At 44.3% G+C, this 17950-nt stretch overlaps 1 protein-coding gene across 2 annotated transcripts in view; it reads right to left on the minus strand.

Annotated features, from left to right (window-relative positions):
• SORD (sorbitol dehydrogenase) overlaps positions 1 to 12201 on the minus strand; it is a 69803-nt gene extending 57602 nt beyond the window's left edge. For both annotated transcript variants that reach the window (XR_010090462.1, XM_063449166.1), the window contains exons 1-3: positions 12169 to 12201; positions 4110 to 4321; positions 3408 to 3441 (exon numbers count right to left, since the gene is read on the minus strand). Coding sequence is in view for 1 of the 2 variants with exons in the window: in XM_063449166.1 (XP_063305236.1) it covers positions 3408 to 3441; positions 4110 to 4184 (109 nt within the window). In the remaining variant the exon portion in view is untranslated. The remainder of the gene's footprint in view (positions 1 to 3407; positions 3442 to 4109; positions 4322 to 12168) is intronic.
• Positions 12202 to 17950: the final 5749 nt, after the last annotated feature.

Raw genomic sequence — 17950 nt, forward strand, 5'->3', positions numbered from 1 at the left:
TAGAAAATATTTTTCAGATTTCGTCGACTAAAACAATTCAAATGACTAAAATACGACTAAAATTAAAATAGCTTTTTAGTCAAAAGCCTATAACTAACAATTGTGACAAACTGCCATTTACGCATGGGCATTGGAGAGGACCTATCGCTAGCCTCCTGCCCTGCGACTATGGCCCTGGAATGTATTGCCCTTTAAGACCTACATTTGGGCATAAAGGATTTTTGAATGCTGTTCCTGGCCATTTAAATGCTTTGGAGCAGGGTTACAACTTTTAAACTGGCACTTCGAACGCAGTCGAAGTGCCGAAGTCGTCAAAGTGGCCGCCATTCGACAAACAAACACGTGGCGGCGGCCATTTTAACTTATGCGAACGCGGTCAGCGGTGTGTGCAGCCAAATCTATGTAACTGTTTGCGGCAACCCAATTGCACGAACACCGCTGACCCGTACCTTCTTCGACATCGCGGCTGGAGACTAAGTCCCGTTCGAAGATTCGAACGCTAGTTCGAATGGGACTTAGTCATTTTCTTGGTGCAAAATAGACCGACCGCACAGCCCAAATCCATGGAACTGTTTTGGGCATGAAAATGTGCTCGCGGTCGGTCATAAAGGACTTATACCTATCTCCCGAACGGCTGAACAGATTCGAATGATTTTTTGGGTATGTTTGTATTTGGAATGTAAAAATATGTATTAATATTGGATGTATGGATTTAGAGTTATGAAAGTTGGTTAAAATGTATGTTTAAATTGTACGTTATAATTGGGTTACCTCTCAGGCTAAGGGGAGGGAATCGTGGGATGTAACCATTGTGTGATTGGGTAATGGATAATTGTATGTGGGCGTCTCCCTTGCAGGGAAGAATTGCATAAAAGCAGAGTGTGTGTAATTAAACCAGAGTTCTTCTTGACCCTCAACACGTAGTCTTGTCTCGTGATTGGAGGGGACAGCTATATTCACACTGGGGATTGCTATGCGCTGCATATTCCCTTGGGCTTTAATCACTTATCACTTTATTCCTGAAGGAGAGGTCTTCCCCACACAGTCCTGGATGCTGGAGGTTCATACAGGGTGGACGGAAGATGGCGAGGCTCCTGTTAAGCTACGGTGGTTGTGGAGTCTGCCGTGGTTGTGGTGTCCAGTGCGGTGCTGGTGGTCCTCGGCACTGGGGGTAACAAGCCACATGAGGGGGGCTGGGGGGAACGAGCCACATGAGGGGGGCTGGGGGGAACGAGCCACATGAGGGGGGCTGGGGGGAACGAGCCACATGAGGGGGGCTGGGGGGAACGAGCCACATGAGGGGGGCTGGGGGGGAACGAGCCACATGAGGGGGGCTGGGGGGGAACGAGCCACATGAGGGGGGCTGGGGGGAACGAGCCACATGAGGGGGGCTGGGGGAACGAGCCACATGAGGGGGGCTGGGGGAACGAGCCACATGAGGGGGGCTGGGGGAACGAGCCACATGAGGGGGGCTGGGGGAACGAGCCACATGAGGGGGGCTGGGGGAACGAGCCACATGAGGGGGGCTGGGGGAACGAGCCACATGAGGGGGGCTGGGGGAACGAGCCACATGAGGGGGGCTGGGGGAACGAGCCACATGAGGGGGGCTGGGGGAACGAGCCACATGAGGGGGGCTGGGGGAACGAGCCCCATGAGGGGGGCTGGGGGAACGAGCCCCATGAGGGGGGCTGGGGGAACGAGCCCCATGAGGGGGGCTGGGGGAACGAGCCCCATGAGGGGGGCTGGGGGAACGAGCCCCATGAGGGGGGCTGGGGGAACGAGCCCCATGAGGGGGGCTGGGGGAACGAGCCCCATGAGGGGGGCTGGGGGAACGAGCCCCATGAGGGGGGCTGGGGGAACGAGCCCCATGAGGGGGGCTGGGGGAACGAGCCCCATGAGGGGGGCTGGGGGAACGAGCCCCATGAGGGGGGCTGGGGGAACGAGCCCCATGAGGGGGGCTTGGAAGGGAAATGAGCACATGGAGGTGCTTGAGACACATGGAGGAGCTGGGGGAGGAATTGAGACACTTGGGTAGCTAGGGGAATGAGACATGTGGGGGAAAGGAGGTGCATGGAGGAGCTGGAGGGATACAAAGCAACATAAAGGGGCTGGGGTAAAAAGAGACAAGGTGCTGGGGTGGGGAAGAGACCAGAGGAAGGGGGGGAGGAAAAAAGAGACAGACAGGAGCTTGAGGGAGGAGGGAGAGACACCCATAGGGGTTGGGGACATACAAAGATACACAGAGGCTTTAATTAAACCAGTTAGTTTTAGTTGTGCCGACTACAATCTACTGGTGACAAAAAAATAGGACTGAAACTAACATGGCGTTTTGGTCAAAAGACCAGGATTAAAACTAACTGAAATTTGCAGCCAAAATTAACACTGTATTGCAGCAGCAGCCTTTTGCAAGCGACAGCCACAGGCTTTTATTAAAGGGGCAGTCTAGCCATGACATATTGCTGTACTAGCTATGGTCGTCTGATCTGATGCAAAGTAGTCTACTATTTTGAGAACTTTAACAATATAATTTTGGCCCTATCTGGACATCATTTGTTGGTTGGCACGTTTTTTCCTGGCCAAAATACTGCACTCCGTGGTCTAACAAACCTACAGTAGATCATTTTTTTTTTCTCTTCAACATGGTAAAGCTGTCTAATGCAAGTTATTGCACAAGGGGTATCATTTGTATTCTTTATATAAATGATCAGCTCTTGGTATGCACCACTATCACTTTACACTTGACTTAATTATCAGAAAGCTTATCTGGAAAACTACAGTCTCTAGAGTGAGCGGTTTGCCACCTATCTAAACCCCTCCCCCCCCCCCCCCCCCCCCCAAAAAAAAACACTAACATGGAGTGGCTGTATTAGTCGTGACTAATACAGTGACTTAAAAACGAATTGCATTTGTATTGTATGGCGGTTCTAAAGAATTATAGATATTTTAGAGTATAACGCAGAATGGGTTAAATATGTGCATTTATCCATTAACTCGTTGTAAAACGTTGAACTAAAAGAGCCACGGTAAAATACAGTCCAGTAGAAGAGTTTTTCCAGTTTGGAAACTTTTGAAGACTGCATGGTCGATTTACTGATGATTGATATTTTAGTAAAATACACTTAAGAGTATATCTAAGTGAACTCAAGTTGGTGGGGATATTCTGCTCAGACATCACGTGTATTAGTTGTTATAAGGTTTCAATAAAGCGGATCTAAAAAAGATAGATCAGTATAATTTTCAATTAATCTTACATCTTAGGTATTGGATGCAGTGTATAGAAGTAATTTTAGCGAATATTTGAAATGATAATTTGAGTTTTTAAACACAACAATTAGCCCACTATACAATCCCTAATGGGTGAATTTAGGGTTTAGAGGATACATCTATATAGATTATTGAAGACTTACCATTTGGACCTGGTATGGGTACTGGACGATTTTCCTTAACATAAAAAAAAAAAAATTAAATAAAAATACTGTAAACAGTGTAGAATTGATATGCAATTAGTGATTCCTTTAATCAAACACTAAACAAACAATCACAAAATGATCTTTGATTAGAACCCGGTTTGTTCTATTTATCTTTCAGGTTAAAAATATAAGATTCAATATAATTCTCAGGAATAACAAGGAAGTTAGATACAGTTTCATAAGAACTAGGCACACCACTGTTTACACAGGTGAAAAGAATGCAAATATATATGTAGGCATGCATGCATTATGGTCAACATGTGTCTAGTCAATGATTACAAAGGAATGTTTATTATTTGAGCCATGTCTCTTTATTGGCAGTAGATGACAAATTACCACAAACCATTACAAAAAATAAATTAACTTTCCTGGATTGGCTAAGCAAATACATGTTACATAACATATTCAAATAGCTAAACATGAAAGCATCTAATATTTTATCTATAATTGATTTATCCATAAAAGTGCTTAACAAGTCTATTGGATCCTGCTTTGAATTCAGCATTGCGTCAAAAGACATAGCTAAATTAATAACAAGTAAGGGAATGTAGAATTACAGAATTGTGCCAAAGGTGACGGTATATTAGTAAATGCATTGTCCTACATGCCTAAAACTTGGGTTTATAATTAAATGGTTACCAGACGCAGATCTCCGATTCCATGGACCACGACAGATAAATTCCCACTATCCTGTCCAGGTTTCATTGCTGCCATTGTCGTCTTTCAGTCTGACTGAATGTTCTCTTTCTTTGCTGGCTAGTGTTGTTTTTAACTCTACTTCGGACCTTCAGGCTAAAGGTTTATCAGAAGCTTCTGTTTGCCTGACTTGGTTTTAGCTTTTGACCCTATTACTGAGAGAAGGGAGATAACCAATTAATGTCTCAAAGATCATTCTGCTTACTCTCAATAAAATCAGTTATGTTTTAATATTAACAGTAATATTGCTGACTGTGTTTTGACAGATGTTTATGAAGTGCCAATGAGGAAAACTGAAAGTCATGCAGTCTACCTGTGGCTTTCCCCCAAAGAATGTTGACTATGCACAATTTTTTTATATTACCACAATAACGACTAACACTGATTACCTTAACCCCTTAAGGACACATGACATGTGTGACATGTCATGATTCCCTTTTATTCCAGAAGCTTGGTCCTTAAGGGGTTAAAGGAACTGTGATGGAGCCCAGTACTCAGGCTAAGTACTTCCACCTATAGTTCTCCACGCTGGAGAAAGTCACTCTTCAGTGACTATAATCCTCCCCAATCACTACATGACACATAGTGCAGGGTACAAGAACACACTATTGTCACCAAACTACGGTATATATTGGGACAGTAGTAACAAGTGGTCACAAACTAAAACAATGGGCATCTCTGGGAGATAATTTAAAGTACCATTAGTGTTATTCAATCCCCAGACACCAGTGTGCCGAAATAATAAAACCATAATAACCATTGAGACAAACTGGACCTCATCACAGGTTCTTGGAGAGGCATACTTGCCAGCCTTTTACCCTGTAACTATGGCCCCTGTGATAAAACTTGGTTTAAATCACTGTTTGTGCCTTTTTTGGACTTATGAAGCAGCACTTCGAATTACCGAACAACCGCATGAACCAGAGACTACCCTGGAGCTTGTTAACACCTATTAACAACTTGGAATGCTTCTCCCCGCAGTGTTCTAATTGTTTCGTCTGGGTGGCCGCAATTCCTATAGACAACCACGAGGTGGCGGACATCTTGTTCGCATGAACACAGGCAGCAGTGTTTGGGCATGAATCTCCTGGAACTAAAATCGGATACAGAAACTCCCAAACACCGCTGGACTTCCATCATCGCCTGCGTTCGTTTCTATTCAGCTTAGAAGGGCACTGTTTGGTGAGATCATTCGTATAGATGAAGGGAACAAGCTCCAGGGTAAGACTATTGACTCTGTTCAGTAGTTTGTTTGTTTCAAACTACCGAACTAAACTGACCGCAAGCCCTAATTCTCTGGAACGGTTTTGGGCATGGGACCATGCCTGCGGTCGGTCAAATACATGACTTCCATAAAATTTCTTAACCCCTGAACTGATCTGGGAGATTTTTGGATATGTTGGTCACCCAGATCAGAGCCATCAGGGGGTGTAGCATTTGTGGGGATTTTATGTGTTTTGGGGGTTTTGCAAAAATGTAAGTTTTTCTGTGTTAGGAGATAATGGAATTTAGTATAGTGCTTGACTCAATTATCTCCTAAGTCAAGGGGAATGCTTATTGTATTATGAATGCTAGAAAAGCTACAATGTCTGGGGAAATTGTGTGAAGTGTTCTTGCCTCCACCAGTAGTCTACAACTGGAGTGGGCGGAGTCAGTGGCATACTAAGGGGGGGTGGGGCGGAGGGGGCGGTCCGCCCCGGGTGCCACTGGGTGGGGGGTGCCATGACCCTGGTGTGGGGGCTGTGTGAGCTGTGGCCGCACAGTCCCCCTCCTCCCCATGTTAGTTAGGGTACCATGCGGCCAGAACAGCTCACACACTAAGAGCAGCTGAACTGGCCGCACGGACGGAAAGTGGGGGCGGGGCTAAGCAGAATTGGGGGTGGAGCCAAACCGGCAGCGGGGGCGGGGCTTAATACAGCCATTACCCGCTGCTGTTACTGCTGCACATGGAGGTGCAGCAAGAAGACATCCCTCCCTCTCCACCTAACAGGTTTCAGGAGGACTCTGGTGAATCCACTCCTCCTCCAGCTCCTGTCTGTAAGTAATAGTGTGTGTGACTGTGTCTGTAAAACTGTCTTCCTGTAACTGTGTTTGTGTGTGTGTCTGCATGCCTGTAACTGTGTGTGTGTGTGTGTGTGTGTGTGTGTCTGCATGCCTGTAACTGTGTTTGTGTGTGTGTGTGTCTGCCTGTAACTGTGTGTCTGCCTGTCTGTCTGCAACTGTGTGTATGTGCATCTGCCTGTAACTGTGTGTATGTGTGTGTCTGCCTGTAACTGTGTGTATGTGTGTGTCTGCCTGTAACTGTGTGTATGTGTGTGTCTGCCTGTAACTGTGTGTATGTGTGTGTCTGCCTGTAACTGTGTGTATGTGTGTGTCTGCCTGTAACTGTGTGTATGTGTGTGTCTGCCTGTAACTGTGTGTATGTGTGTGTCTGCCTGTAACTGTGTGTATGTGTGTGTCTGCCTGTAACTGTGTGTATGTGTGTGTCTACCTGTAACTGTGTGTATGTGTGTGTCTGCCTGTAACTGTGTGTGTCTGCCTGTAACTGTGTGTATGTGTGTGTCTGCCTGTAACTGTGTGTATGTGTGTGTCTGCCTGTAACTGTGTGTATGTGTGTGTCTGCCTGTAACTGTGTGTATGTGTGTGTCTGCCTGTAACTGTGTGTATGTGTGTGTCTGCCTGTAACTGTGTGTATGTGTCTGCCTGCCTGTAACTGTGTGTGTGTGTGTGTGTGTGTGTCTGCCTGCCTGTAACTGTGTGTGTGTGTCTGCCTGCCTGCCTGTAACTGTGTGTGTGTGTCTGCCTGCCTGCCTGTAACTGTGTGTGTGTGTGTGTGTGTCTGCCTGCCTGCCTGTAACTGTGTGTGTGTCTGCCTGTAACTGTGTGTCTGCCTGCCTGCCTGTAACTGTGTGTGTGTCTGCCTGTAACTGTGTGTCTGCCTGCATGCAACTGTGTGTGTGTGTCTGCCTGTAACTGTGTGTGTCTGCTTGTAACTGTGTGTGTGTGTCTGCCTGTCTGTAACTGTGTGTGTGTGTGTGTCTGCAACTGTGTGTGTGTGTCTGCCTGTAACTGTGTGTGTGTGTCTGCCTGTAACTGTGTGTGTGTGTCTGCCTGTAACTGTGTGTGTGTGTCTGCCTGTAACTGTGTCTGCCTGTAACTGTGTCTGCCTGTAACTGTGTGTGTGTCTGCCTGTAACTGTGTGTATGTGTGTGTCTGCCTGTAACTGTGTGTATGTGTGTGTCTGCCTGTAACTGTGTGTATGTGTGTGTCTGCCTGTAACTGTGTGTATGTGTGTGTCTGCCTGTAACTGTGTGTATGTGTGTGTCTGCCTGTAACTGTGTGTATGTGTGTGTCTGCCTGTAACTGTGTGTATGTGTGTGTCTGCCTGTAACTGTGTGTATGTGTGTGTCTGCCTGTAACTGTGTGTATGTGTGTGTCTGCCTGTAACTGTGTGTGTGTGTCTGCCTGTAACTGTGTGTGTGTGTCTGCCTGTAACTGTGTGTGTGTGTCTGCCTGTAACTGTGTGTGTGTGTCTGCCTGTAACTGTGTGTGTGTGTCTGCCTGTAACTGTGTGTGTGTGTCTGCCTGTAACTGTGTGTGTGTGTCTGCCTGTAACTGTGTGTGTGTGTCTGCCTGTAACTGTGTGTGTGTGTCTGCCTGTAACTGTGTGTGTGTGTCTGCCTGTAACTGTGTGTGTGTGTCTGCCTGTAACTGTGTGTGTGTGTCTGCCTGTAACTGTGCGTGTGTGTCTGCCTGTAACTGTGCGTGTGTGTCTGCCTGTAACTGTGCGTGTGTGTGTGTCTGCCTGTAACTGTGTGTGTGTGTGTGTGTCTGCCTGCCTGCCTGTAACTGTGTGTGTGTGTGTGTGTGTCTGCCTGTAACTGTGTGTGTGTGTCTGCCTGCCTGCCTGTAACTGTGTGTGTGTGTCTGCCTGCCTGCCTGTAACTGTGTGTGTGTGTCTGCCTGCCTGCCTGTAACTGTGTGTGTCTGCCTGCCTGCCTGTAACTGTGTGTGTCTGCCTGCCTGCCTGTAACTGTGTGTGTGTGTCTGCCTGCCTGTAACTGTGTGTGTCTGCCTGCCTGTAACTGTGTGTGTCTGCCTGCCTGTAACTGTGTGTGTGTGTGTCTGCCTGTAACTGTGTGTGTGTGTCTGCCTGTAACTGTGTGTGTGTGTCTGCCTGTAACTGTGTGTGTGTGTCTGCCTGTAACTGTGTGTGTGTGTGTGTCTGCCTGTAACTGTGTGTGTGTGTCTGCCTGTAACTGTGTGTGTGTGTGTGTCTGCCTGTAACTGTGTGTGTGTGTGTGTCTGCCTGTAACTGTGTGTGTGTGTGTGTCTGCCTGTAACTGTGTGTGTGTGTGTGTGTGTGTGTGTCTGCCTGTAACTGTGTGTGTGTGTGTGTGTCTGCCTGTAACCGTGTGTGTGTGTCTGCCTGTAACTGTGTGTGTCTGCCTGCCTGCAACTGTGTGTGTGTGTCTGCCTGTCTGTAACGGTGTGTGTGTGTGTCTGCTTGTTACTGTGTGTGTCTGCCTGTCTGTAACTGTGTGTGTGTCTGCCTGTCTGTAACTGTGTGTGTGTGTCTGCCTGTCTGTAACTGTGTGTGTGTGTCTGCCTGTCTGTAACTGTGTGTGTGTGTCTGCCTGTCTGTAACTGTGTGTGTGTGTCTGCCTGTCTGTAACTGTGTGTGTATGTCTGCCTGTAACTGTGTGTGTGTGTGTATGTCTGCCTGTAACTGTGTGTGTGTATATGTCTGCCTGTAACTGTGTGTGTGTGTGTATGTCTGCCTGTAACTGTGTGTGTGTATGTCTGCCTGTAACTGTGTGTGTGTATGTCTGCCTGTAACTGTGTGTGTGTGTGTCTGCCTGTAACTGTGTGTGTGTGTGTCTGCCTGTAACTGTGTGTGTGTGTCTGCCTGTAACTGTGTGTGTGTGTCTGCCTGTAACTGTGTGTGTGTATGTCTGCCTGTAACTATGCGTGTGTGTGTGTCTGCCTGTAACTGTGTGTGTGTGTGTCTGCCTGTAACTGTGTGTGTGTGTGTCTGCCTGTAACTGTGTGTGTCTGCCTGTAACTGTGTGTGTGTGTGTGTGTGTGTCTGCCTGTAACTGTGTGTGTGTCTGCCTGTAACTGTGTGTGTGTGTCTGCCTGTAACTGTGTGTGTGTCTGTCTGTAACTGTGTGTGTGTCTGTCTGTAACTGTGTGTGTGTCTGTCTGTAACTGTGTGTGTGTCTGTCTGCCTGTAACTGTGTGTGTGTGTGTGACTGCATGCATGTAACTGTGTATGACGGTGTGTGTGTGTGTGTCTGCCTGCCTGTAACGATGTGTGTGTGTCTGTCTGCCTGTAACGGTGTGATGTTGCCTGTATCTGTGTGTGACTGTAACTGTGTGTGTGTGACTGTAACTGTGTGTGTGTGACTGTAACTGTGTGTGTGACTGTAACTGTGTGTGTGTGACTGTAACTGTGTGTGTGTGACTGTATATGTGACTGTCTGCCAATAACTGTGTGTGTGACTGTGTGACTGTCTGCATGTGTGACTGTCTGCCTGTGACTGTCTGCTGCTGCCTTTTGCTGTGTGTGTGTGTGACTGTCAGCCTGTGTGTGTGTGACTGTCTGCCTGTAACTGTGTGCATGACTGTCTCTGACTGTATGTGTGACTGGTCTGACTGTCAGTGTGTGTGTGTGTGACTGTCTGCCTGTAAATGTGTGTGTGGTGCTGCAGGGATTTTGTATTGGGACAGGAGTCTTTATAAGGGGATTTGTAGACGGGGCGGGACAGGGGTTTTGTAGGAGGGGGTGAGGCACACAAGGGTTTTGTAGAAGGGGCTGACAGCGGTTTTGCAAAGTTTCCAAATTTGTTCAATACATTAAAAAAAAAAAAAAAAAAACACATTTAAAAAATGTGTGGTTGGAGTGGCTGGAGTAACTGTGGAAAGGTTGGACTGGGCAGAGTAACTGTGTGGAGTGTTTGGAGTGAGTAAAGATAGTAAACATTACACTAACCAATTGATTGATCAAATTTAAAAAGTGCACATGACAAGCTTGATAGAGTGAGAAATGCATTTCAACTTTTATTTATTTATATAGCACATTTAATTGCAACTTTGTTGCCCAAAGTGCTTCACAGTTACATTAAAACATACATTTATAAAAACATTAGCAGGTGTACAAAAGTCTATGACATCACTTGATGCTCCAGCCTGGCACAGGTCAGAGTATTTTGGCTGTTGCCATCTTCAAACGGTTGTATTTTATAAATCCTTCAACTAAGAGCTTTATATTATGAGAATCACAAGACCCACACCTACATTTTGATATAGTATGTCTCTGAAATATTAATAATGAAGGCACAGTCGCAGTTTAGAAATTGCCCTTCAAATTTGAGCTGGCTAGAGTGGAGTTTCAATGAATGTCAATGGACGGCGTGAGTTGCAAACAAATGGTCATATTGTGAAAACTAGCAGGACTATGGCTTAGCCATGGACATGTTTAGTGGCAGCAGGGATAGCTGAACGTTTTGATATAAGATCTGTGTACGTGGGCCTGAAAATGAGGGAGTGGTGGCAGTTTAGAAATCATGTCCTGATTTTTCAGCTTTTGCCAGCTCCCACTCTAGTTTTGAACATTTTGCCATTCATTCCTATGGGACCAATTTTGCCACAAACACGACGATATTCTGTGAACCATTACACAATCGTTCCACAAAGTAATAGAACACCAATCGGGAACAATCCGCACGTTTTGGTATATTACGGTCTATGTAGTGTAAAAACTGTGGGAGGAGTTAGGGTGGTAAATTTGGCTATAATAAGAATAATAATATATATGTGAGATAACATTAAGTGGTTTTGCTATGCAAGAACACTTAATTAGTATTATGAAAGGAAGTAAGGAAGCCAGGTATCAAAATGGTCAGGGAATAGAAGAGGGGAACCACGGAGCAGTAAATCACGTCAATGTTTGTAGAGATGAGTTTGAACAGCATGATACGTATTTATAAAGTTTGGAGAACACATTTTCGTCTAGTAAAAATGTATATACTTTGTATCATATGTAATACATGTAATTGCTGTAGATTTTATATTGTTATTTCAAACTTGAAGGATCATATTATTACACTGTATTTCTATTCTCCCTCGCTGGTTGGTTTGCTTTATTTTTGATTACGTTGTTATGGTACCTGAAGTGTTACTTTTAATGCAGTGGCTTTAGTGTACAGATTCTCTCCTGGCACTCTGAAAATTTAGGCAATGTCAATGCAAATACATTTGACACGAAGGTTGATGATACTAGTGGCTGACAAAGAGACAGCCACTAGAGGACTTTCAAGTATTTACTTCACATTCTGCATTGCAATACTGCTCATAGAGAAGTATTAGGTTCAGTGATCATCAATGCAGTGATTTGATTGGTTGCACACTTTCTACAGGTTTCCAGCGGACGCAGCATACTGCATTGGGACAGCAAAATAACAAAAACAATATCATTTTGTTTCAAAAACAAAACTTTGTTTATACACTTTCAAAAGGATATATTTTAACACTAAACACACTAAAAACACTGACATTTGTCCCCAACAAAAATGCAAAAACATTTTTCTACATGTTAATTATTAGTGAATGGCTGGATTTATACATCCTCTACAGTCCCTTTAGCTTCTGTGCAATTGGATACATTTGCATAATATATACATTTTTGCAGAAATATCTCCAGGAATGATGAGCATATATAGAAACTGTGAATGCCATCCCACTTACTTTTATCAAGACTGAGTGACATTAGAACAAATGATAATCTTCTTGTAAAATCATTTCCGCCTAGGGGAATACACCTCTTGCTAACAGAGTAACACAGACAGTACCTGGGTGATTGCACATAACACCTGTCACTGCATTATTAACCATCACAAATACTTCGGAACAGTTATTGCGTTACTAACTAATTGTCTTCCAATGACACACCTTTAACAAGGTAAATTTAAAATAGCAATGCCTGACTTCAGACACGTACCTGCAACATTCTGAAACCATGCTTCTGAATTCTATTTTTTTTTCTTCAAGAAACTTTATTCACTCTGACAATAATGACAACCAGCCTCAAAGGCTTTGCTTATTTTCTTTTCACTAGGACGTCTGTTCTTCTCTTTATGACTTAGGTCATTTTTAGGGCATGGTTGAATTGGGAATATGAAAGCTTGGAATTAAAGCTAACTGTAAATGCATTGTTCATTAACAAAAAAAATATATGATAATTAAATAATACCATCCATTGGTGCCCTTTCTTTAAATGTAGTTCTATTGTAATCAGAAAATAGTATGTTGTGGTATTAGAATTTAGCCCTAATTTGTATTCCCAGTGTCAAGATATTAATTTTAACCCTTTAGCTTAAGGTGACCTTTGTAACAGTTTTACTGATTTTTTCTTTCTTTCTTTCTTTTTTTTTTTTTTTTTTTTTTAATTTTAGATAAATAGTTCTAGCTACATTAGACATAGCATTAAAATATAGAAATTATTTTTGGTTAAACTCTTACTTGCAAAAAATAATCTACAATACCCATAATGGAAAAATTGAATAATAGTAACAATAATTAAAGGGTTAATCCAACCACCATAACCACTTCATGGTGGTGGGGGTCAGCATGTGCAGTGTTTCAGCTTGAAATTTAGAGATATTTATGAATGTGTGCTGGTGGCTAGCTGCATCCCCAACATGCTGACAAAACAACAACAGCATGCTGACAACAGATGTTAAAGGGAAACTCCAGTGCCAGGAAAACAATCCGTTTTCCTGGTACTGGAGGTACCCTCTCCCTCCCACCCACCAATCCCCGGTTACTGAAGAGGTGAAAACCCCTTCAGTCACTTACCTGAGGCAGCAGCAATGTCCCTCGTCGCTGTCTCCTCCTCCGCGCCGCTCCTCCTTCTAATTCCGTTGGCCGGTGGGCGAGACTGATCCCGCCCACTGGCTGAGGAGACCTAATGCGCATGCCCGGCAATGCCACGCATGCGCATTAGCGCTCCCCATAGGAAAGCATTGAAAAAGATCTCCTACCAGTCATTACGTCGGCCGGTGAGTGAGACTGATCCCGCCGGCCGGCCGCTGAGACCTAATGCAGCCGCGGAGACCTAATGTTTTTCAATGCTTTCCTATGGGGAATTGTGCGACGCTGGAGGTCCTCACACAGCGTGAGGACGTCCAGCGACGCTCTAGCACAGGTTTCTGTGTTATGGACAAGGAAGTGCCCTCTAGTGGCTGTCTAGTAGACAACCACTAGAGGTGGAGTTAACCCTGCAAGGTAATTATTGCAGTTTATAAAAAACTGCAATAATTACAGTTGCGGGGTTAAGAGTAGTGGGAGTTGGCACCCAGACCACTCCAATGGGCAGAAGTGGTCTGGGTGCCTGGAGTGTCCCTTTAAAATCTTTCACTTGCAGGCAGAGCACTGGATTCAAGGTAAGTCAAACTTTTTTTTTGCAGGTTTTACAACGAATTTAGAGTAGGGATGTTCTCTACAGTGCCCAATAGGACATTTTACACCGTAAAGGAACCCCTCTGTCAAAAGGGTTATAGTAACCCTTTAAGAAATTGTAATAATATGCATGATGGGTGACAATGTATCTGTGTATTTTTCTTTGATAATTATATTACTTATTTTATATGTGCATTTAAAACATAGGCAGTCAAGTTTATTAATTTCACAAAACAAAAATAATATTATATATAAACATTTACTACCATACATATTTAAAAATACAAACAATAAAATAAAATCACATTTCAGACACATAATAACATCTACACATTAGCAATTTTTTAACCATAGATGGTGAACCAGTGTGAGAATTTATAGGCCCTTACATCTAATGGGAGTAATGGGAGTTTTATTTCACACAAGTGACAAACGCTGTTTCTTAAAGCAGCACTGTCATGTCCATATCAAAAATGTGTTTTTAATAGACATAAAATCTTTATGAAATACTCACAATAACTGTGTTGGAACCTCACTCCAAGCTATTGTTCTTGCTACATTGGAGTTTCCCTACTGTGATTTATGCCAAATAATTCAAATAGTTGTATTGTATTATTCATACCCTGTGTAACAATTCATGGTAGTGATGGAGTAATATTGTGCAATAATTGGAGTACTCAATGGTTTCAACAGTAAGTGACAAAAACTTTATGACTCTTGGCATAGACTGTGACACTTTAGCCCATACACAATGGAGTTTAGATTTGACTTCACTTTTCATTATTATCTCCCTTTTCGAGCACTTCAGCACTATGCACTGACACACAATGGTAACTTTTTTACTTTCTTATTTTTGTTTCTATTTTTGATACTGAGGTAGCGTTTTAGGACTATAGGATCAGGGCCGGCGCGTCCATAAGGCGGCACAGGCGGCCGCCTTAGGGCGCACCGGCCCGGGGGCGCAAATGTCGGGGTGACCGGCAGGAGGGAAGCGCACAGCGTCCCTTTCCTGCCGGTCACTTCTTGAAGCGTGGCCGAGCGGCAGCAGCATCCCCACAAATCAGCCTTCTTCCCTACAGTGCCGCGGACTGTGTGGAGGGGGCGGGGATATGAACACGTCATATCCCTGCTCCCTCTGTAGCACACAGCGCGCCCAGCAGGGGCGGAGCTAACGCTGGACACCTTCATTTCAGCATGGGAGGACTTCCTCCCAAGAAGAATGCAGAGAGGAGGGGGGCTGGGCAGGACTAGCTCCAACTCCCAACTACCTGAGCCAGCACTCTAGATCCCAGGTAAGCCACCCTCCTGTGTATGGCTAGAAAAGTGTATATTTTGATCAGCATGTTTGTGTGTGTATGTCTGTCAGTGTGTCTGTGTGTGTATATATCTGTCTGTGTGTATCTATATGTCTGTCAGTGTGTCTGTGTATGTCTGTCTGTTAGTGTGTCTTTGTGTGTGTATATGTCTGTCAGTGTGCCTGTATGTCTGTCTGTGTTTCTATCTGTCAGTGTCTTGTGTGTTTCTGTCTGTCAGTGTCCGTGTGTGTATGTCTGTCAGTGTGTCTGTGTGTGTGTGTGTGTATATCTTTCTGTCAGTGTGTCTGTGTGTATCTATATGTCTGTGTATGTCTGTCAGTGTGTCTTTGTGTGTGTATGTGTGTGTGCGTATGTCTGTCAGTGTGCCTGTATGTCTGTCAGTGTATCTGTGTGTGTTTCTGTCTGTCAGTGTCCTGTGTGTTTCTGTCTGTCAGTGTGTCTGTGTGTGTATATATCTGTCTGTCATTGTGTCTGTGTGTATCCATATGTCTGTCAGTGTGTGTGTGTCTGTCAGTGTGTCTGTGTGTGTAACTGTATGTCTGTCAGTGTGTCTGTATGTCAGTGTGTGTTTATCTGTATGTCTGTCAGTGTTTGTGTGTATCTGTATATGTGTGTCTGTCTATCTGAATGTGTATCCGTTTGTGTATATGTGTATCTGCATGTGTGTCAGTGTGTGCATCTTCGTGTATGTGTATCACAGTGTGTGCGTGTGTGGCAGTGTATGTGTATATGTGCATACATCTCAACATTCAAACACCAACACTACACACAAATAACCACCTGCATGCAAACTTCAACACTACATACAAACACACCCCTGCATTCAAATGTCAACACTACATACAAACACACGTCTGTATCAGACACCAAAATTATATATAAACACACACCTGCATTCAAAAACCCAACACTACACGTAAATGCATGCTTGCATTCAAACTCAAACACTACATACAAACTCACCCCTACATTCACACAAACATACTCTATACAAACACATACTTACAGTCAAACACACAACTGCTCCGTGCTAAATACAATCCTGCAAGCATGGGGAATCGGTAGAGCCCCAGCTTTCAAAGCATTGTTAAAGTTGCACGACAGATGGGGGTCTATCTTTTAGCCATCCTGTGTACATACACAGACCGTCATACAGAGACATACAGTCTGTATGTCTCTGTATGATGATCTGTGTATGTATTCAAAAGGAATAAACGCAGGCAACACTCTAATAGTAATAATGGTATATTTATTGATAGGTGAACCACCCCAAAGAAAGTGCAACGTTTCGGCTAAGCAGAGCATTATTGCATTATTAAGGCTCTGCTGAGCCGAAACATCACACTTTCTCTGGGGTTGGTCACCTATCAATAAATATACCATCCTTACTATTGGAGTATTGCCTGCGTTTATTCCTTTTGAAGACTTTACTGGTGGATCCAGCGATGTCTGCCTGACGTCGGAGCAACTACCACTGTGGATGGCCGGAGCATTTACACGGTATCGGTGTGCAGGGTTCTTTGTTTGTCTGTCTTTGTATGTCTCTGTATGCCTTGTCTGTATGTCTCTTTATGACTGTCTGCGTATGTATGTCTCTGTATCACTGTGTATGTATGTCTCTATATGCCAATCTCTATGTTTCTTTATGTCTGTGTCTGTATTTTTGTGTGTTCCTGTGTCTGTATGAATGTATGTCTGTGTTTGTACGACAATGTACCTGAATGTGTAGATTGTATGACTGTGTTTGTTTGATTGTGTGCCTTTTATGACTGTGTGTCTGTATATCTTTGTGACTGTGTGCTTGTATGGTTGTGTGTCTGTATGTTTGTGTATTTGTGCATGTATGTATTTTTGCCTGTATCTATGTCTATGTCTATATGGGAGAAAAAGAGAGATAGAAAGGGTCTGACGGGGAAGTAAGAAATACATAAGAGGGGTTGTATGAGACACACTAAAGGGGGGTGTAAGGCACAAAGGGACCAGAGGGGTAAGAGAGTGGATATGCAACACTAATGGGGGTAAAATTCAAAAGGGGGGCTACGAGACACAGAGGTGAAGATGCATTGGGTTTTTTTGGGTGCGGGGGGGGGGGGGGGGGGCGTCAAAATGCATCTTCGCCTGTGTAGTCAAAAATCCTAGCACCGGCCCTGTATAGGATTGTCACTTCAGATTCAGCATTTATATAGAACACCCTTGAAGATGTTTTCAGCAGCTATAGGATTTATCAACAGGGATGTCCCATTATTGTCTCTTTAGGATATAGACAGGATTTTTTTTTTTCTGACAGAGACTCTACTTATATTATTGATAGTGATGTCACGAACACGAAATTTTCGGTTCGCGAACCGCGAACGGGAACTTCCGCAAACGTTCGCGAACCGCCATTGACTTCAATGGGCAGGCGAATTTTAAAACCCACAGGGACTGTTTCTGGCCACAAAAGTGATGGAAAAGTTGTTTCAAGGGGACTAACACCTGGACTGTGGCATGCCGGAGGGGGATCCATGGCAAAACTCCCATGGAAAATTACACAGTTGATGCAGAGTCTGGTTTTAATACATAAAGGGCAGAAATCACCTAACATTCGCAATGGATATGGATTGACACCTGACATATGACATATTGACACCTTGACATATGGATTGACACCTGTCCTCAGAGACCCTGATACACACTGACACAGAGCAGAATAGGGACTGTTCCCCCTACATCGAGTCACTTGGCAGATATGGATTGACACCTATCCTAAGGATCCCTGATACACACTGACAGAGAGCAGAATAGGGACTGTTCCCCCTACATAGGGTCACTTGGCAGATATGGCGTGGTCGTGGGAGGAGGATGACTTCCACCTCTTCCCCTGTTAGATTCCCGTTGTGCTGTGACATCACCCTTGTACGCTGTGTAAAGCATACTTTTTAATTTATTTTGCAAATGCTGCATCCTTTCCGACTTGTAATTCGGTAAAATTTCCGCCACTGTCTGCTTATACCGGGGGTCTAGTAG

This window comes from Pelobates fuscus, chromosome 3 (assembly GCF_036172605.1).
Source record: "Pelobates fuscus isolate aPelFus1 chromosome 3, aPelFus1.pri, whole genome shotgun sequence".
Lineage (NCBI taxonomy): Eukaryota > Metazoa > Chordata > Amphibia > Anura > Pelobatidae > Pelobates > Pelobates fuscus.